The sequence below is a fragment of the Anastrepha obliqua genome, chromosome 3 (assembly GCF_027943255.1).
Source record: "Anastrepha obliqua isolate idAnaObli1 chromosome 3, idAnaObli1_1.0, whole genome shotgun sequence".
Classification (NCBI taxonomy): domain Eukaryota; kingdom Metazoa; phylum Arthropoda; class Insecta; order Diptera; family Tephritidae; genus Anastrepha; species Anastrepha obliqua.
Window position 1 is genome coordinate 67,231,215 of NC_072894.1, and position 22,087 is coordinate 67,253,301.

General features: G+C 36.5%; 1 protein-coding gene across 1 annotated transcript in view; it reads left to right on the forward strand.

Annotated features, from left to right (window-relative positions):
- Positions 1-21,804, forward strand: part of LOC129241510 (EGFR adapter protein-like) — a 41,135-nt gene extending 19,331 nt beyond the window's left edge. Inside the window, exons 3-5 of the mRNA XM_054877887.1 lie at positions 16,562-16,868; positions 20,438-20,790; positions 20,911-21,804. Coding sequence (XP_054733862.1) covers positions 16,562-16,868; positions 20,438-20,790; positions 20,911-21,111 — 861 coding nt within the window. The 3' untranslated portion in view covers positions 21,112-21,804. The remainder of the gene's footprint in view (positions 1-16,561; positions 16,869-20,437; positions 20,791-20,910) is intronic.
- The last annotated feature ends 283 nt before the right edge of the window (positions 21,805-22,087 follow it).

The window sequence follows — 22,087 nt, forward strand, 5'->3', positions numbered from 1 at the left end:
CTGTTCTGGCTATTGTGGTGCATTTTTCGCGAACTTTGTGGTAGTTTTTTTCGCTCGTATCTGAAGTTTATATAATAAAATTTCCCGTTTTTCCGAATATTTTGTGGACGGTAAGCCTTCAAGTCAATTAGAAGGAAATTGCAGTATTTTCAAATAGGTTACTTGTGGTTGAAATATTTCTAAAAACCATATATATGGTAGGATTTTGCTCAAATAGAAAACATACATATTATATATTAAAATTCATTGAGCCGCAACAAAGCCTGGGCCTGGCCATGATTTTGTAAATTTATATATTAGTTCATATTACAACAAAAACTACATAAAGTAAAGTTGCAAACCTTGTATGAAATTTTTAAACATTCGACAAATTTTCATCAAAATTGCAAGCTTTTTAATAAGAATTTTTAGAAAAATTTCGGATATAGTGCTTTATAGATTAATGAATTTTTGTATAATAAGAAGCTGGTTTGATTTCTAAATGAGTTTTTGAAATGTTTTAGCTGAAAAGGTACAAAGATTCACTGCCCATTCTCAGCTTTGACTGATGATCGATAAATAGTCACCCCTAGCTGCTTTCCATAGAGAGTAGTTTGTCGATTTAAATTAATTAATTTTTTTTTATTTTATAAGTTCATAATAAAATAAAAATTTTAACTTAATATAAAGTTTAAATTAAACTAAAAATTAAAAATTTTATAAATAAATTTTATTTTAATTAACAATTTATGTATTCCATTTATAACAAATAATATATTTAATTAAATAAATTAAACACTCAAACTTTCCACCAAATCAAATAAATTAGTATTTCCTCCACTCTTGTTGAATATTTATTTTAATTTCATGAAAGCAAGATTTTTTTCTTGATGTGGGAGAATTACAGCTGATCCACTAACTGTATTTATTACTGTGCCATTAAAGAACGCAATAACAGTCTCGATTTGTTTTGATTTTTTAATAAAATGTTTACGAGCAATGTTTTGTTCAAAATATTTCCAAAAGCTTCCCGGTTTGTATTTTGATTATAGGGCGTAACGAAAGTTGGTTTTGAATAGGGTCAGTGAGTTTGGCAAGTAGTCAAATATGTAGCCCAAGATATGTTTTAATTTTCATTTGTCCACATATGCTGCAGCTCAGGAAGAGTGGAACACTAACCCAACATGGATAAATGTTGACTCACAAAAATGGTACACAGATGGTTCCAAAACGCTCCAAGGAGTAGGAGCAGGAATAGTGGCGCCTAGAGCACGCAAATACCTAACACTAAGTACAGATACCACTATTTTCCATGCGGAGCTCTGCACCATAATGGAATCAGTGGGAATCATATCCAAAAGAAGGTTCAAGAAAGTAAAAATTAAAATACTTTCGGACACCCAATCGACTCACAAAGTCTTGAATAGCTTCACATTCAAGTCAAAAGTCCTAATAGAGTGTAACAATGCACTCAACAACCTAGCCACGCATAATCAGGTCTCACTGATTTGGGTACTAAGACATGAGGGACACGAAGGAAACGAGATGGCAGACTTTTTTGCCAAAAAACGGGCAGAAGCGCTATTTATTGGGCCAACCCCATTTTTCGGCTTTAAGGAAAATAATATAAAACAGGAAACCAAAAAATGGATCCAAACTAAAATCAGGGATCACAGGAACAGCACTAGGGGCCTTAATCACTCCAAAAAGTTTTTGAACTTCAATGCCAACAGAGCAAAATCTGCTTTGTCCCTAGATCAAAAGGGCCTAAGATTTGGTGTTAGTTAGCTTAGACCCACAGGTCACGGAAGGTACATTGAAATATCTGCTGGCTGTGAGGTAAGTAGTCCGGTGTAACGACCGAAATTTCGACGTTTTTTCATGAATATTTTTTAAAAAGAAAATAAAATGCGATCGTTCTGAAGTTTTTAGATGTTTTTATTGGTGTTTTAAAGTATCTAAAAAAAAAGTTTAAAGTTAATTTTATATTAATTTGTTTAAAATTTTTGACGACGTCAAAAAAAAGATGAGTTGGTTCGGGGAAACACACAGCCTTCCAAAGTCATCTGAAATAAAAAATTCAAAGAAATTATTATTCTGTAGACTTTATTTTAGGTCCCGAACCTAAAATATACATAAAAATAAAAAAAAACAAAAACAAAATGGCGGACTTCTGAAAAGTTCTCAAAATTTTTTTTCTTCATAAATTGTTTAAGGGAGGAAGCTGGTCTAGAGCGCAAAAAATGGGCATATTTTATGAATTTATTTTGACTCAACAAAGGAATCAATCGAAAATCTGTGAAATAGGTTTAATAATATAGCTTTCATGGTACAAATACAAAATTTTTCGTCTGAATTAATTTCAAAATGGCCGCTGTCCAGCAGTTCTCCTAAGGCGCCTTTTTTCTAGTGGGTCCATTGCCGAAGACGTAAACTCCTTAATTTTTGTCCTGGATCAAAAAATAAAATTTTTTTAGTTTCTATATAACAACAGAAAGAGACGTACGTAGGATTTTTTCGATATTTTGTTTTTTCGCGAAATGGTGCACGTTTGAACAAAAAGTTACAATTTTCACTATAAAGAACGACATAAAATTGTTGATTAAAAAAAAAACTATGTAATATAAATAAAAAATCCTACGTACATCTCCGGAGAAAGGTATTTCGAATGTATTGTCAAAATTTCGTAAGAATCGGTAAAGATTTGTTCGAGTTATGTCTTCGGCCAGTTTAAAAAAAGTGATTTCGAGAAAAACGCGTTTAAAGTTGTAAATAGCGTTCGGGGCATACCTGCGAGGCACTGCCGTCGAATGAAAAATTTGGGCATTTAGACATTTTTGCTGGCATCCCTCATTTGGTATATTATTTCTAAGACCCTAAAGCACCTTTTAAGACAAAAAAAAATTTTTCGATTTTTTCAAAATTCTAGAGCAGCTTCCCCCCTTAAATTAAATAGTTTATTATTAAAAGTTTAAATGTTTTAAAGATCCGGAATCTAGTTATATGTGTCTAGAATAGCGGGTTAAAATTTTAGCCAAATCGGTTGAATAGTTTTTAGTCAGTGATTCCTCGAAATTTCGAAAACATGGTTTTGAGAAAAACGCATTTAAAGTTTCAGAGCAGCTGCTGGCGTGTCACACGCTTTCATACACACTACGGCGCGCTCTCTTATTTTAGCTATAACTTTAAAAATAATTAAAATTTCTGTCTGAAATTTTTATAGTATATTTTTTAAGATGTTTTTCTTCCGAAAAATGTAAAAAAAAATCGATTTTTTTATTACCATTAATCTATTTCCTTGGGCTTTAATGTAGTTCACATTCTAAATTCCTCTATTCTTGTGCCTGTACGGGCTGTATATTGCGGTAATTGGCATGGGGCCAAGGTTGTCAGTAACCTTTATACTCTTCCATCTCATCACATAATATATTTCGTCAAATAATAATAACCGTTTCATCATGAGCTTTATTTTCTAGACAATTAGTATAGAGTATCTTGTAGTTAGAGATACGTTTATCGCTTTTGGTTCGAAAATATTCCCTTATTTGAACCACCCTGTACACGCGCCATTTAATACGCAAGCGGTGAGGTGTGATAAACAAGTGGACGTAATGGAACAAAATTAAGATACCAGGGGTAGGTAGATGAATGAAAAGTAGAATATATTAAGCCAGTCTGTCGTGCATACATACATACACACTCGCATAAATGCAAAACAACTCATCAACATTTCTGCCAGAATGATGACAGAAATTCAGTACACAGAAAGTCAATGCCATAAAATATGGCTGCACGACTGAAATCTCCAAAATGGAACTGGCCGTTAGTGTTTTTCAGAAATCGTTCCAAAATTTGTTGGTTGTGATGTCTCCATCATTTACAAGCGTCACCAGCTACTGCCCGCTGCGCTGTACAGCTGTCTATTGGGTTGATGAGATCAGTTAAACAAACCGGCTAGCAGCAGTTTACCAAAATAGCAACTTCATTAAATTTGCATACATTAACAAAATCAAGCCAAACTGTGTGTCCGGGCGTCCATTTAGCTAAGTACAAACTGAACTGAGTGCTTATGTGCTGCCATAGGCATAACATACCGTCGCTTACAAACATCTATGTGTGTGCGGCATGCAACAACTGTAGCTAATGTGTGGTGCGCCGAACGCACATAAATATTTGTATGTTTGCAAGCACATATTTGTTGTGCTATTTTAAAGTCAGCTCGGGCTGTTTACCAGTTTTCAATTAGAAAACATTTTTGGCTTCTAGGAGCATGGTAAATTATTTTTTGTGGCACAACCCCAACATGTCTGCGAAAATTTTACGTCTGCTACCATGGTGACTTTGCGAAACTTTGAGTCTGTGTTTGTGTGATTTTGTGCGTGTTGGTATTAACGTTTGTATGTTGTGTTGGTTATGACTTATGTAAGGCAAAAATAATTTACCAAAAAACAATTATACTGGCAGCAGCTGACAAACTGAAAATGAAAATGTCAGCCCGTCAGTCAGCTATTACAAACATTTGGAAAATTTTTAAAATATCCCCAACGCTCCAATGCTACCGCACAAAAGTGAATACCTATAAACATAGTATTTAGTATGCAATATGTGCGTTAGATTGGGTCAACCGAATTACACAATTTTTTCAAAAATGTATTTCCTTCTTAAATACAGCGGGGCTCTTTAATTTATTTATTTACTTATTTGTCTAAGTCATTTGGGTGTATATTTAAGTGTAACAGTTAAAGTCTTTATAATACATCTACAACATGGAAGTTACAGAAATTTAAAATACTTAACCCTACTACAAGAGAAGGTAAACTTAAAACTAAAAAATAACAGTCAAAAAAATACGGCTAGTAAATTTGAATATAGCTTCTTATAGTTAAAGATAAATCATTAAAGATAAATACAAATCCTTGAAAAAATAAACATATTGAGAAAGCAGGACAGCTACAGGGGTTACATACGTCCAGCAGCGCTAAACATACGCTAAAAGAAAAATTGTTTTTAGAAGCGATAACAATAAAACTAAATATAAAAAAATTGTATACTTTGTTTCTTTAAATACTAAACTTTATAAAAAATGTATTTTAATTTTTATTTAATTTAATTTATTTTTAATTTATTTAAATTTTTCTTTACAAAAATCAGAGTACAATGAAAAAAAAAAAGTTGCTCCACGGTCTTCATCATTTCTCCTTAAAAAGTAATAATAAAGTAAAAAAAAGAAATAAAGTAATTTTCCTCAGCTATGTCAGTCACAAAGTCACAAATGACTGGGTATGTCACCAAAATAATAAAAAAATGCTTTTCGGATAACTCGAGTTATCTTTTGCGCAAAATAAAGTACGCAAGCTTTCTTTCTTTAAAATTCATACCAGCAATATATAAAGGGTGCTTAAGTTTCAAGGTTTTGAATAAATACAACTTTATTAGGAAATTATTATTATTTCTCTTTATTATGATAATATTGCTATAGCTCAATTACGTATAAAACAAAATATCGGCCAAATAGGCGCCGCGGCCTCGGTGGCACACCTCCATCCGATGATCCAAATTATCGATGCTGCTGAGGCATACTTGAGGTTCTATGCCGTTAATGTGCCGAATTATCTCATCCTTTAGCTCTTGAATTGTTGCTGGCTTATCGACGAACACCTTTTCTTAACTCCAAAGAAAGAAGTCCAACGGTGTCAAATCACATGATCTTCGCGGCCAATTGACATCGCCGCGACGATAGATTATTCGGCCATCAAATTTTTCGCGCAAAAGAGCCATTGCTTCGTTAGCTGTGTGACAAGCGGCACCGTCCTGTTGAAATATCTTCGAATTTGGGCCATAAAAAGTTCGTTATCATCTCACGATAGCGAACACTCTTCACAGTAACTGCCCGACCGGCCTCATTTTGGAAAAAATACGGCCGGATGATGCCGCCGGCCCATAAACCGCACCAAACAGTCACTCTTTGTGGGTGCATTGGTTTTTCGGCAATCATTTTTGGATTATCATTCGCCCAAATGCGGCAATTTTGCTTATTGACGAATCCAAAGAAGATGATTTTCTTCGAAAATTGGTCATTCACTGTTGCCATTTCCTGCCATCATTCTGTCCATTGACGACGCTTGAAATGGTCAAGAGGCTTTAGTTCTGGAGTCAATTGCACCTTGTAAGCGTGTAAATGAACAGCAGCAATATTTTATACAGTACGAGCTGTACGAGCATGCACTGGTGTTTTCACATCTCCTACAGACCCGGTTTGCTCAAACTTTAGCACAATTTTTCCTATTGTACGTACATTTGCACAATTAAATTGACCGAAAAAATCACGAAGTGCGCGATATGCATTTTGATTTGAACGCCAGTTTTCATAATAAGCCTGAATAACTTTAACGCGCTGCTCGATTGTGTATCTTTCCATGGTTCAAATTGAGTTAGTCTGAAATAGAAAAATGTCAAATGAAGCAGAAAAAAACTTGCCGTTTAAGTATGGTTTACATTCAACATCGATCCTTAAAATTTAACCACCCTTTATTTTGTAACTCAAATATCAAGCAATTTTTATATTTTCGAAAATATTTCCATTATTCCATATTTCGATGTACGCGAATCTGTATCCTTTTTAGTATAAAATATGATTTATGTAGCTTTTAAAATTTGTTTGCGACCCCACTTAATGCACACATTTTCATATTGTGTTTAACCGAATGCGTATACACATAGAGACTTACTTTCATGTAAATGCATGTAAAAATGTTTGCGTTTGCTCATAAATTTGTATTGCGCACTTGAAATGCTTTCCTTGTTTAATAAAGCCAGCGCAGCAATCGAAAACGCCCACTCTTCCTCGTGTACAAGTATTCATTTTTTCAATTGAAAAATAAAAGCAACTCACTCCTTTTCTGAGCATGCTTTCTAAACTTAAGCAAATGTTTTGCAAGTTAATATGCTTTTCATTTGTTTATTCATTTCTTGTTCAAAATTTGATTGCCAGGTGGTTTGTAATTTACTAAATATTTTAATTATCTTTTGAAAATGGAAATACAATATTTTGAAATTTCAATGTTCATGTTTGTTTGTTAACTTATTTTATGTAAGCATAGCTTCTGAAAATAATTTACCGGAAAATTTTAAAAATTAGCGGATGGTACAAAAAGTAAGCTAGCAAATTTAATCTACGGCTATGTAGGTTTTTGAGTAATTACTCGATTAGTTCTGAGATCTATGGCCTCTGTGGACCTAAACAATCGAATCAGGAATAAAAAGTGTTTCCCAATAGCTGTCCATCCTTGACAAGTCTTCGAGTGCACATTTATGCCATGAAAGAGTATCCCATAAAAACACCACACAGATAATGCATCTTCGACATACTGATAATCAAAAATATTTGACAGATATCATACAAAGATTTGGATCTGGGTTTCTTCACATAAATAATCTAAATTTGTGAACAGTTAGAGTTTGCAAGAAAAATTAGTTAAGTAATAAGCCGTCCTTGAAAAACGAGGGTGTAAAATTTTTTATATAAGGGGGCTTAAGTTTCAAGGGCCGGTGTTGATTTTGTATAAAATACAATTTTTTTAGGAAATTATTGTCATTTCTCTTTATTATGATAATATTGCCATGGTTGGATTACGTATGTCGGCCAAATGGCCGCCGCGCCTCGGCAGCATACCTCCATCCGATGGTCTAAATTTTCGATGACGCTGAGGCATAATTGAGGGTCTATGCCGTTAATGTGCCGCATTATCTCATCCTTTAGCTCTTGAATTGTTGCTGGCTTATCGACGTACACCTTTTCTTTCAAATAACCCCAAAGAAAGAAGTCCAACGGATCGTTGACGTTTAGGTGTAGTTCACATTCATCATCGGCCCTTGAAATTTAACCACCCTTTATAATAATATTCAGTATTAAGCAAATCATTCATAGGCCAAAAATGGTGATATTTTGAAATGATTGTATGGGGAACCCCCCAGGAAAGTTCCAGGGGGTATGCCACTGGCATGGGTGGATCGGCCGTCCAAAGTTAGTGGGGGTCGGTCATACATTTGGACTCGATTGGAGCACTCTAAATGGGTCAAAGTGGGATTTTTCGTTCGACCCAAATTGGGGGACATCAGAATTCGTTTTAGAGGTATGGTTCCTTCGCCAAAGTTTCTTATTTTGATCCCTAGAATACGATTTTCACAGAGCAATGAGCGATTTTTAAATCGAACCGCCCTAATGTACATACATGTAGGAATCCTGATGGAACATCCTTTTATAATAACGACCTTTTTATATAGACGCGAATAGAACAGGGAAAAATTTAAGATATATTTCATTCTGCTTGGTGCTCCCTAATAGTGCTACTCAGGCAATGACGCCAGTGCTAACTCAGGTTAGTGTCGTTTAAAACTTTCCCGTAAACACAACCAAACAAAAATGAGTGCGAAGTACGGGAAGCGTTTCGAGGCGGTATTTTTATGCACGCAATCGAAAGAGCCAAAATTATCTTACACCGGTATAAGATGTACAAAAATGTAGATGACTTTTCCAAGTGCGGCTTAAAGCGAGTGACGACAAAAAATCAGGATAAGGTGATCATCCAACTTGTTAAGCGGGACCCTTCTTTGCGACAACGCCAAGCACGCACAATTCTTACTGAACAGGGTACACAGGTGAGTATTAACACCATCGAACGACGACTGAAGGAGGCGAACATATCCTACCGTCACACCTCATCAAAACCTCTGCTCTCAGAAAAATACATTGAAAAACAACAAAACAAGAAAATAGCGTCACAGTATTGGGCAGGCCTTCCCAATCCCCAGACGCCAACCCCATTGAACATGTGTGGCGAACCATGAAAACGCATCTTGCCTGAAGGCCAGTCCATGACTTAAAGCAACTCGTGTCTCAAGTTTACAAAATCTAGTCCTGCTTGTCGACGAGCAACGCAGAAAAGCTGGTTCAAAGCATAAAGAACATGCCACTCGACAACGATGGAGACTACACAGCTTATTGAGTAATTGCAACTCGTAGTTTTGTACATATTTTCATGTAATAAAATTTTAAATACACAGGGTCCGCCATATAACTTTACGGAATTAAAAATGCTATAAAAAAGAAACTACTCAATATTTTTCCAAACTGTTTTTTTTTTATTTTAAAGTACAATCCTTCCGGTTAATGATGGAACACAACTTTATTCATATGGCTACCTCGGCTAGCCATGCACTATCCCATACGATTGGTCCAATTTTTCAACACATTTTCGATTGTATGCGGCTGTATTTCAGCTATGACATCACGTATTTTGGTCTTCAGAGCATCAATTGTTGCTGCTTTGTTGGCATAACACTGGTCTTTGATGGCACCCCAAAGATAATAATCCAACGGCGTCAAATCGCAGCTCCGAGGCGGCCAAACGATATCAGAATTTCGGCTGATAATGCGATCTTCGAAGACAGTGCGCAAAAGATTGATCGTAGCATTGGCTGTGTGGCAAGTAGCGCCATCTTGTTGAAACCAAATGCCACCAATATCCTCCTCTTCAATTTCTCGGAACAAAAATTCGTTCAACATGGCCCGGTAACGCTCTTCATTGACGGTTACGGCCACTCCTCGCTCATTTTCGAAGAAAAATGGACCAATGATGCCTCTCGACCAAAATCCGCACCAAACAGTGACTCGTTGTGAATGCATCGGGTTTTCTTCGAGTGCTTGTGGGTTTTCTGAGCCCCAAATGCGGCAATTTTGCATGTTAACATACCCTCCGAGATGAAAATGAGCTTTATCCGAAAAGATGATTTTTCGGTAAAAGTCTTCATCTTCTTCAAGTCGATCCCAAGCCCATGAAGCGAAGCAAAAACGCATTGGGTGGTCGGTTAGCTTCAGCTGCCGAACCAATTGGACTTTGTACGGCGTCATACCAAGGCCTTTACGCAAAATTCGTCTGAATGATGTCTCCGAAATGTCCAATTGTTGAGAACGGCGGTGAACTGATGTTCCTGGTGATTCACGAACACTCTCGGCCACAGCAGCAATATTTTCGGGTGTACGCACGGTTTTTGGTCGGTCACGCGTTGGTCTGTCAATAAGCAAAGTAACGCACATACGCTTCATTCGGTGCTTTTCTTCATCCCATTGCCGTACGTAATTTTCGTACACATTCTGCAACATTACCATGATTTTCAAAGTAATGTCGCAATATTTCCCAGTGTTCTTTGAGCGTATACACAACCATTTTCATTCAGCGGAAGAATAAAACTAATTTTCTGTCAAATCAGATGACAGCTAAGTGTTACCATTCTTCAAATAATACCTAGTTCAAATCCGTAACGATAGATGTCGGTCCCTGTATATCTCTTATACTTCATTAATATTCGCGGTTCCTTTTTCTGACACAGACTGTAAATGCTGAAAAGCCACCCCTCTTACCTTCAACTTTTTTACTGATTAACCTGTAATACCGTATTGTTACAGATCAACGCAATTTTTAAACCACTTCGAGCTATCAAAATTCAATGAGATGCTTATAGCAGGGCTAATCTAAAAAATTTTATAAAAATTGGACTTTTTTGTGAACATTCTTTGAATTTTTGTTTTTTTAATTTAAGCAAAATTTAAAGCTCAGTCTATGTCGTTTGCTTTAGGAGAATTAGCTACACTTTAATAGAAAATTATTAAAATTAAATAAGAAATAAAAAAATTATCAAACGTGGCGAATAAGTCCTTGCGCTATAGTTATCAAGCGTACTATAATTATTGAACAAAAGACATGTTTTAATATTGCAACAGATGGCGCAAAATTAATCATCCAAACTGGTTTTAGAATAATTTTTTACTAAATAAAAACGAACTATTTTACTCACAGAAATCACACATCTTCTAATAGGGTGACTGATTTTACATTACCTTGTATTTGATCAACCGCAGGCTTTCGATAAACTCTCTACTACACCAATTACACAATACGTCTTTATTGATTGCCACACTATGCTAACTGGAAAAATTTAAAAGTAAAAAAGAAGTATGTTTTCACTAAAAAAGGTTTGAATTTTACAAATTTTAGTTGCCTAGCACTTCTTCCAACACTACAAAGTGCAGGCATAGTGTGTGGCAGGCAATGATTCCAGTGTTAATTTGATTACTCTCTTTTGAGCTGTCTCGATATTCAATATAACTGTGGCAACTCGAATACATCAATTATGAATATATTTTGCAATATAATTTTTATGCTTCCATTTTAATCAACAAATTCTCATCCATGTGGCGTATTCCTTCGTCTGTGTCTATATTTACATACAAATATATTACACCCATTTGAGTGTATCTGTCGCTGTGGCGTATGAGTAATGAAGCTGAAATGTATAAAATATTTTCGTAAATTGTTTTCATTTGTGCACTCGTGCCTATCCGACAAGTAAATACATCAATACGTAAATATACAACCGTACAAATAGGGATACGACATTAAAATATCAAATAGAAAGCCAGAAATTGGATGGTTGGAAAAAGTGAAAAGCATATAAATGTTTGTGAATAAATGCTGCTAGATGCCCCTTGCAAACGTATTTCAAGTGCAACACCGTGAAATTGTAAGTCACAAACCATAAAATTTCAACAAATTGTGCAGAAACTCAAACGAAAATGGGTATGAAAATTAAATGAATATTGGGACGAAAAATTAGGCATGAAGTAAAAAAAATAATAAAGCAGAGCGGAGCTTATCGGTGTGGGTTATACATTTAGCTGATAACCAAGAAAAGAGAAGTTCTCATACCGTTTAAAAACACGTTTCTAATTATTTCAAAAAAACTAACTTCCAGGTAAGATTTGTTTCATAATAATAGAAAAGGTATGAGCACATATTTACTATGGTGAAAATAAGCGTGTATTTGCTTCGTAATGTAAGTTTAGCACGTAGCGAATAGCTGACGTAACAGGCGTTTTTACAGCGTTTTATTTACGGCAGAGGTCAGCAGCGGTTGCATTGGTGATTTACGACAAAATGAGCATAGCCATTACTCATGTTACTTTCTTGCGTAAGAGCGTAAGAATACATGTGAAATGGGCCGACAGAATTCTCTCACAATTTAGCTTTCGATGAACAAACCATAAATTCTATCATCCTTGCGTATCGGTCTGCTTACGATAAGGTACGGTTGCGTACTGGCGCTTCGCTAGTGCAGTATTTTGCACTGATTTCTCACTGGTTAACGGTACGTACTTGAATTCAAGTCCAATCGAAACGTTTTGAGAGCTATGGCAAATTGCTTCGTCACTTCAGTCGGGTGTACGGTTGGTATGCCAAGATCTCGACGAAGGTCGGTGTTCCTTATGTAGTATGGTGCGTTTACTATGCTCCGCAAAATTCTGTTTTACAGATGTTGCGTAAATTATATTTAGATTTATTGGAAGATTGTAATTCGACCTCATGGCTTTTTATGGCCTCTACTCATCCAAGTACCTCATCCAGACAATGTGCCTTATTAAATTTAAAATAGTGCCGGGTTGGACTGAGCGTATGTACCTTTCTTTTGGCTGCAAATGGCCGAGATGTCTCAACCTTGCCTTCTGCATTTGACGATAAGTTACATTAGAGTCTACTATGATTGGTCGCAGAAACGACATGAATCAATGGACCATATCCCCATCAGGTTCAGATGATTACACAGTCTGCAATGGCAACTGAGAATGCCCGTGAGTATTGTAAGTGTTTCCCTGAAGAGAGCTATGCGTTGTTAAATCTCTTTTGCCTGTACACCTAGAGTTTTTTTTCAAATACTAATATACTCCAGTTTGCCTCGTCGTTTAGTTAAATTCTGAATTTCTTTTCGGAGTTGATGACTTTAGCTGGGTAAATGTCTTCTCTAGTAATATTCAACAGGGTACGCTTGCTGAATAACTACCAGGTATGTACATATATACCTATGAAATAAGACTTTCAGCTATTAGCCCATAGATGTCGCTAATAGTCCCAAATGCCTTGTTTTTTTCGTCTGTCATCTGTCAACAATATTCAGTTCATTGTTTGTTACGTTTCACATAGCAATACATCTTTGTCGCTCTTAAAAATGTCCAATTCAATCCGAACTACGATTTGGGGACATCGAAAAACCACTTGTGAAATACTGCTCTCCCGGTTCAAAAGGAAGTCTTTTTTGCATCGAATCGTTACGAGTGATGAAAAATGGGTGTATTTCTCCAATCCCACGCGTAAACGATCGTTTGGTTCGCCCGGCCACAAGCCAAACCAAATCGCTTCGGCCGCTAGGCAATGCTGTGTGTTTTCTAGGATCAGCGTGGTATGATTTGATACGAGCTATTAAAACCAGGTCAAACAGTTGGCGGTGCACACTACCAACGACAATTGGCCTATTTGAACAGCGCTATACACCGAAAACGTCCAGAATATGCCGATCGGCGTCACAGTAATCCACTGAACGTTGGGTATAGGTGATGTATTTTTGGCTAGCGCATACACATAATTAAATAATGTAAGTCCAAACCGGTCTAAATAAGAGCGAGGAATTTTTTTTTTTTTTTTTTGTAATGCCAAAACCTTTTCTCAACTCAACAAAAAAGTTTATTGTTAAGTAGAACCAAAGATGTGTTACTTTAAGTAACTGTTATCAAAATTTTCTACATTGAGTAAAGTTCAAATTTATAAATTTTTCCAAAATGTTTTCAGCTAAGTTCTTATTACACTAAGGCCCTCAAATAAACCAATTTTCAGCAAAATCGGTGGCAATACCCAAAATGCTTGGCTCACTTGACATGAAGTCGCTCCATGATATGAAAAAGAAAGTGGTTCCACTTAATGATATTAGCAGCAGTGTTAGCCATTTGACTTTTGCCAATCGAAATATAGCTTCCAGATGGGAAATTGCAATTAATTTTTTTTACTGCATTCAATTATATTTAAATTCAAAGGCTTTGCAGTGCAAATGTATGCAAAAAATTGCTTCTATTTTCTTCAGCCCATTTGCGAGCCTGAAATGCCTTAGATGCTGTCAAAGGCCTTTTGTTTTTATGTAATACTTGCTGTTCATAATTTCTCAGCAGCAATCACGGTGACCTAAATTAGAAGTTGGCAATTTTTCTTCAGCTCTATTTCGCTTACAAAGTCTCAGGGTAAAAATTATCTTAAGCTTCAACTTGCAAAAATTTATAAAATATTTTTAAACTTACTTCTGGTGTAACGATTTGTAAACTTTGCAAATCATTTATTTCTTTCGATTTTTGTTCCAATATTTTAAAACGAAGTGAGGTTAAAAAAATTTAAAAATCTTCATCATGAGAGTCATAGATCTCCGTTTGTAAAACAAGTTGCCAACATATCTCCATAATTCAGGCATTAGTTGACACGAAACTAACACAAACAAATTGCATCTTTGATGGTTAGCGATTTCAATAACTAGGCAATATCTTTTTTTCAAAAGCCTTCTTCAAAAATGCGGCAAAATAATTCTGATCTTATATATGTATCGACGAACTAGTAGATATTTAATATTTTTAGTATTTGTTAAAATTATCAGTGATTCGAAACTCATCAAATTTCAAAATGGATGCCATCCAGACTCTTCCTCTGTCTTAAGATCACGTTCAAGTAGAAAAAATCTGACAACAGGCCTTCGAAAACTTCTTTTATTAAGATAATTTTCGGATTATTAATTTTTTCATCCAAATTTGAGTCCTGCGACACACAAACTTGAGCACTGTGTTACTTATAAGAATATTACTAAGCGCATGCAATTTAAATTAATTATCTTTAGATGTAAGCTTTAAATAGTTACCCATTGCAAGCGCACCATCATTTAATACTCACAAAACAAAAGTTACTGAGGATAATATGCAATCAGCGTATCTGCTGACTTTCAGACCATTTAAATCAAAGCCACTGACCTCAAAAAGTTCGCTACGACTCATTCGCACAACTTTCTAACCCACCTTTCAAGTTCGGCTGGAGTGCTCAAAAGCAGTGCCGCTGCAACAGCATTTGTCTAAATGCCACTAAATTATTGCATTGTCGTGAGGTGCAGCAACAGCAAAGCCAAAATAGTAAAAACTGCAGATTTCACAGATTTCACTGAATTCACCGGGTTTACTTTAAGCCATTTTATTATTGTCGCCTTCACTTACTGCATCCGCATCTGACAACCAGAAGACGTTGCACCGCCTAGTGCTGAACTTCAACAAAAGGTAGGTAGGTACTTTATACTCGTATATACCACTACATGAGGGTATACCATATAATAGACGCATGCAATAATGCTCTAAGTGCTTGGCCAAGTTTCTGCTCTAAAGTGTGCTGTACGTCTTTACGTTGAAGAGTCATTAAAGAGCAAAAATAAATTTGAAGGCTTGCCTTTTATTGCCGAGATGCTGCCGTTGGAAAAATCAACTTGTGCCGTCATTTGCTTTTTAATTGCCATGGTGTGCATCGAACCCGGTACTAACCAAATGGTGATCATGTACAAGCCAACTATGCTACTGCAGCTGGTAGTCTGCCAAAATGGCCACCGGCCCAGAGGTGGCGGTATGCCAGTTAAAAGCGTAAGCAACGGCTAAGTCAAATAATTTTTTTTGGTTTTTTTTTTTGCTCTTCCAAGTGCAGTCACAGTTACTTCCGCCAAACTGTGACTAGACCGCAGTCATGTAAAAACAAGTAAACTTAAAATGAGGGCGCCAACAAGAAAAAAGTTATTGGTTGAAGTGGCACCACCAAGTAAGTTCAGGTAAAACCATACCGTTAGCCAGCCTCTGAAAAAAGTAGGCAAAGTAGTGACAGCGGTGGTGGCGGTAGTGTCGTCTGGTTGAGTGAGAAAAACTTTTCGCTTTGCATTTATAGCTCCTCCCTCCATCGCTTACCGCACCATTGCCCTTCCACCTCTCACAGGTATTCGTATTAATCCCATTGTGCGGTAGTTTGTTAGCTATGGTTTTTGGTAATAAATTTCTACAGCCGGAAATTTATTCGCCCGCAAATGTTTGGTTGTGTATTAAGTACTACTGAAGGCGGTTAAGCAGACCACAGTCTACAAAAAGAGAAATATAACAGAAAAATTTAAAACAAAAGAGAAGCTGGAAAAAAATCATTGGATGCAATACAACGCGTCGAAACAAAAATACTAATAATGCGTAAGGGCGCTAAAAATGGGTGGCAACAAAAAATTATAGCATACTTTACGGCGCGTGAGACTGTGCTTAAACTTGAACACTTCAATGCGAACACTCGTTTTCCCCCCGCCTATGCTGCACATTTTCGGTTGCCGCTTTCAACATTTTTCTCTGCATTTTTAACTCTTCCGAACAGTGAAAGAGTGCATTTTTGCGGCTTTGCCAAGGACTTACAAGAGCGCGTCGCACTGTTTTGTGCTTACAATTCAAATATTCAACTTTAGCCAAGTACTCTTTGCGCCTGTTTTCGCATGTCGGCATTAAGTTTCTGAAGTTCAAGGATAACTTTAAAATGTAAGCAGCTAGAAATGCCGGCTTTAAAACTCGCTGACAAAAGCAGTAGTGCTACTTAAATAATTTGTTACATACTTTGAGGCGATTTAATAACTTTTTACGCTTTCTTTACATATCTTTCAGGTCAAACGTTTAACCATGGGGCTGTTGCGTTCGAATGAGGAATCACGCCCGCTAGTGGGTGTTGACCCAACTAACACGGCACATAACACACTGAACAACTCAAAACTGAACAGTTCGACGAGCAATAAAATTTACTCGAATGGTTATATTAATGAGGAAGCTTTTGAGCCGGAGAAATTTATTGCGAGCAAATTTGGTGATTCTTGTCGACAATCATTGACGGCTATACCCATGTTGGACACTGTAAATCTGAACGACAACAGCGAATTCAATTTGAAGAAGCGATATTTACGTGAGACGAGTAGTGGTGAGTGAAAATCAGTTTTTTATTATTTACGGTGAAAATAAAATATAAATAGTTCATATGTGCTTAACTGCAAATTTATGAAATCGATGCCCCCACACAATAACACGCGCTTGGTGGCCGTGGCCAGAAAACTGCTTAGTGAACGCTGAATTGCATAGTAGGTGCAGCTAAGTTTCAAACCTAATCACATTCATTCCATTTTACTAAATTTTCTTGGTAGCAACTAGTCCATTTCGTAATCTTATATCTTGCAATCAGAATTTGAAATTACTTCCAGTTTTTAGTGAAAGCAAAGCAGTGTTGTTGTCGCTATTCTGTCGTCTTTCCGCAGCTAAAGCCACAATATATTCATACAAGGAACAATCTGAAACTATGCTGTGGTTAATTTGTTTGAAGTTGCAAGGTACAGCTAAACGAAAAATCTATGTGTGCTGTGCTGTAGGTTCTGCAGCATAGCAAAGCCAAAATTATATTCAGAAAAGTTATTGCTTTTACAGCTCAATCGCAACATAATTTTAGTATTGTTGCTGTTATGCTGGTAGTTTTTCAAATGCTATTTCTAGTAATCCTAGATTTAGAAGAAGAATCCATCACTGTAATTGCATTTATCGGTGCATATTTTTTCTTTTCCTTGTTCACTCCTTTCGAAAGCATAGGGCCTCGACAAGACTCTTCCATCGCACAGGTTTCTGTGCTGTTGCTCTTGCACCGTCCCAAGAGATGTTGGCATCTGCTAGTTCACTTCTGTAAGTGTTTTTTGGTCGACCGCGACATCTGCTCCCTTGCGTATTCCAGCCAAGTGCCATCCTCATGATCCTATCTGGTGGTTTTCTCAGTGTGTGACTTGTCCATCGTCACTTTCTGCGTTTGATTTGCCTAAGAGCGGGTTCCTCGTTCGTTAATCTCCACAGGGCATCGTTACTGAAGGTGTTTGGCCAGAATATTCTGCAGATGATGCGCAGGCACTTGTTGATGAAGGATTGTAGCCACTGTGTGATTGTGTTAGAGACCAGCCATGTTTCGCTTCCGTACAACAAAACTGCCTTTAGAGAAGAGCCGAATATTCGTAGTTTAGTGCTCCTGGAGATTTGCGCACTCTTCCATACCGTATGCATTCGTCCGAATGACGCCCTTTCTTTGTTTAGCCTGCAATTGACATCTTCATCTGCATGTTTAGCCTTGTTAAACGCCTTGGTAATTCCAGGAGCAGATTCAATAAATATGATTTGATCTCCTGTGTCACTGTGGCGTTCATATATATCCTTTTCTCAATGAAGGTAATTAAAAATCTTTACATCTCAGGTATACTTATAAATAATTCAACAAATAATTTTATGTAACACAGGAAAAATTACTGAAGTAATTTTCACAAAGTAATTTTCACAAAGTTGGATCAGTTACACAGAATTGTGATTACCTAAGATATCCTTTTTGTTTCATAAATCGCAAGTGCATTAAAATTCATAAAACGTTTGCTTTTGAACTGTTTTGCTAAATTAGTAACTAATAAAGAATTTAATAGGGAAGTACAACTCTGAGTGACAATCCAACAATGTAAAAACTGCGGAGGTCGTGAGAATAAGATTTATGTGAGTTGGACCGATTTAAAAATAAGTAGTTTTTGAGAAACTTTTTTAAAAAATCACCTCATATCAAAAAACAGTTTAAGGTTAAAAAACTGCATTAAAATATCTAAAAATTGTATCAATAGAAGCAATACAGAAAAATATTTCATGTCATTTTTTGAAGATAGGTTTAAGGAAATCTTAAACAATTCAACAGAATCTGGATTTGAAGTATAAACAGAATTTGGGAGTTCATCTGCTTGCATTTGGTGTGAATTTCATTTTCATCTTGTTCCGACGATGACACTCCACCCGATGAAGTTCGCTCAGCATTTTGATTCTGTTTATACAAGGTGGCGCAAAATTATCATTCTATTCTATTGCGAGAATTCTAATTTTTGCAAATGATGTCAATCGCATTTGGCACTTATGAACCAGACAACGGCAGTGTACAAACTGAGAAGCAATGTAATGCGTAAAGGTCAAAATAAAGATCTCTTCAAATATTCTGTTAGGGAATAAGTTCATAGCGTTTTTATTCAAGACATTTATTTAAACAAAAAACAATACTTATATCTGCAAGTTAATCAATTATGTATTCGATGTTGCTATTTACAACCTCTTCTAACCTCTCGACCAACTTGTTGATGCTGTTTCGCCAAAAATCGCATGGTCTGAAGTCAAAGAAGTTGTTGAGCCGGGCGTTGTCGTGAAGGAGTATTGCTTGACTGTGCCGATCAGATGTTTAGCCTCATTCACGAAGTGTAGCTGGGCAATGTAGAGCTCCTTGTTAACCGTGGCATTCTTTTCCAGCATTTCTCAGCGCACCGTGCTATCCCAGTTCCACCAAAACCATATTATGATCTTTTTTGGATAAAGATCCGGCTTGGTTCTCGGCTTTTGCGTATCTCCTGGAGCCACCCACTCTCTTCTTTGCTTTATATTGAGACATAGGCACCATTTCCCATATCCCGTGACGATTCGGAACAGAAAGCACTGTTTATGACCGCGTGTTGCTCTATTGCGGGCGAGAAGCTGAGAAGCAATTTGAAGGCGACTTTCTTTTTTTTTTCGTTGAGCCATTGATTCCATTGAATGGATGGATTACGATCCGCCAATACGCGACCGGATTAGCGAGCGTTCTTCTTCGAAAGTGATTTGAGACGTTCTTCATCGAACTCAGAAGGCCTTCCGATGCGTGACGTGTCATCGATGTCGAAGTCGCCATTTTTGAACTTTGCAAGCCACTTCCGTTCTGTAAACTCTTCTATTACACCTGCACCATACTCGTCGTAAATGTCCTGGGCTGCTTCGGCAGCTTTTTAACCTCGATGAAAATCAAAGAAGAGCAGGTGCCGAAAGTGTTGACTTTTGACTCAAGGGTATTCCATTTCTAAACCTCAAAACAAATAAAAAATCTACAAAATTCTCAAAAATACAATTAAAATAGTTTTGAACGGCAGAAAGATTAAAAAAATTATTCAAAAACAAAATTGATGATTGCGCTACTTTGTACTATTCGACTTCTAAGGTGTCATTGCAAATATTTTTGTTTTCAACCATTTCAATTGGTTGGTCAATGATTGGACAATTTAGGTGCCAACATTTTCTTTCGCAAAAATCAAAACGCGGAGATAGTTAAGACCATTTTTACGCAGACATTTCAAACCTAAATAATTCTTATTAATTTTGGAAAAATACTCAAACCGGACCAGCCAAATAAATCTTCCCCAAACAATTTACTTTCCCAAAATAATTTAGCGGAAGTCTTAAAATATAATGAGAGAATGAAGGGAAAGTATACTATATATTCTTAATTAGCATCGGCTTAAATTTGTGCGTTAGAGGGCTAACGATCACATGTTAGGTGTATGTGTAGTGCATCTCCTGAAAAACAATCAATTTTGCTCGAAATAAACAAATAATAAATTCGATTGCACATTTCATTAACAAATCTTACTCTCTTTATTTTCTTTCTCAAACAAACAAAAACAAAACGAACAGCGAATTCCAGTCCCAAAATATTTGCTAGTCGCCTGCGCACCAATACAGTTTCGGCGGCAATGTGTTCCGACAACACCTCGAACTCCATCACAAACACCACCCTTGCCACCGCATCCGATGCCTTGGACGAAGCCGTTGAAGCTGATCTGAAGGATGCCTCCTGGTTCCAGGCGGGCATTTCACGTGACATAGCGGTCGAAGTGCTTACTAATAAAAGCCCTGGTGCCTTTTTGGTGCGCAAAAGCACCTCCAAGCCAGGTTGTTTCGCATTAACGCTACGCGTGCCATCGCCGCCAGGTCCAAAAACAGTCAACTATATTATTTTGCGAACGCCGCGTGGTTACAAAATTAAGGTAGGCACTTGTAGAGGATTAAATAAACTTATGATTTTCATTAAAAAGTATTTATTCAAAAAAAATCATTTTCATCTAAGTCGAAACTAACTTAAATTTGTTTACCTGGCATGTTTTTAGGGCTTTCGCAAGGAGTTCTCCACGCTTCAGGCCTTAATCACACACCATTCCGTCATGCCTGAATTACTACCTGTACCGCTTGCTATGCCACGCCCAACAAATATGACTTCATCCAGAAGGAATATCGACGACTTCGATACATATGATTCACTACAAATGCTGCTGAAATACTTGCGGGCAAAAAATTTAGAAAATGAGTAAAATAAATTTAGTTGAGTTATAGCGTACCGAAATAAAAGTATTTACCGGGCACAAGTGGTTCTTCATACCTGATATGCTTGCACGTAAAGAAACAGCACAAACAAAGCACGGCAAACTGAAGCAGTGCAGTGAAAAGGAAACTGGAAAGGCACAAGTTGAAAAATTGTCCTCGCTTAAGCTTTATCTGTGGTTTATAAAGTATTTAGGTTTATGGAAAATATATATTTCGGCTTGTAACCAATTATTTTAGCTGCGTACAATTCCACTTATTCCACCAACTTCACGAAAGACTTCACACAAGATAAACATCGAGTCACGGAAACTACCAAACTATATAAATATTTTGCAGCCACAAGTAGGCCACAAATTTTCTAAGTGCATATAATTTTTAAGCATCCAATTCTCAAACGCATATGTATGTATGTACGCATGCGTGCATGGTTGCATATTTGAATGAATGAAATAAAGTTTATAGAAAAATGTGATATCATTAAGAGACGCTACAGGTGACTGGCGTAGGCGAAAGGCGCGTCTGTTGCAAAACTACATAGTTTACTTAGTATGTATGTATGTATTTAATGTTAAAGTTGTTTTGTGTATAACTGTTAAGAAGTGCATGCGAACATAATTGTGCATATGTGGTATATATATACGATTAATTTGTCTAAGAGACCACTAAAAGTTAAATTCAAATTTAGACACATTTTAAATACAGTGTAAATAAAATTAATTTTTTGCAAAATCAACAATGTGCGAAATGAAAAATAAATTTGTTTAGTTTTCATAAAAAATTTCACAAGCATCTAGTCCATTTTTTGAAGCGATTGAAGTTCTGGTAAGTATCTCAATTGTTATGTATGATACTGCCACCAGGTTACGAGGAAAGCCGTCGAGAAACTTAGAAATATTATTATTTAGGTCACTTCTGATTAACTTCGTAGTATGGTGAAAGTGGAGGTCCAGGAAGCAGAAACAC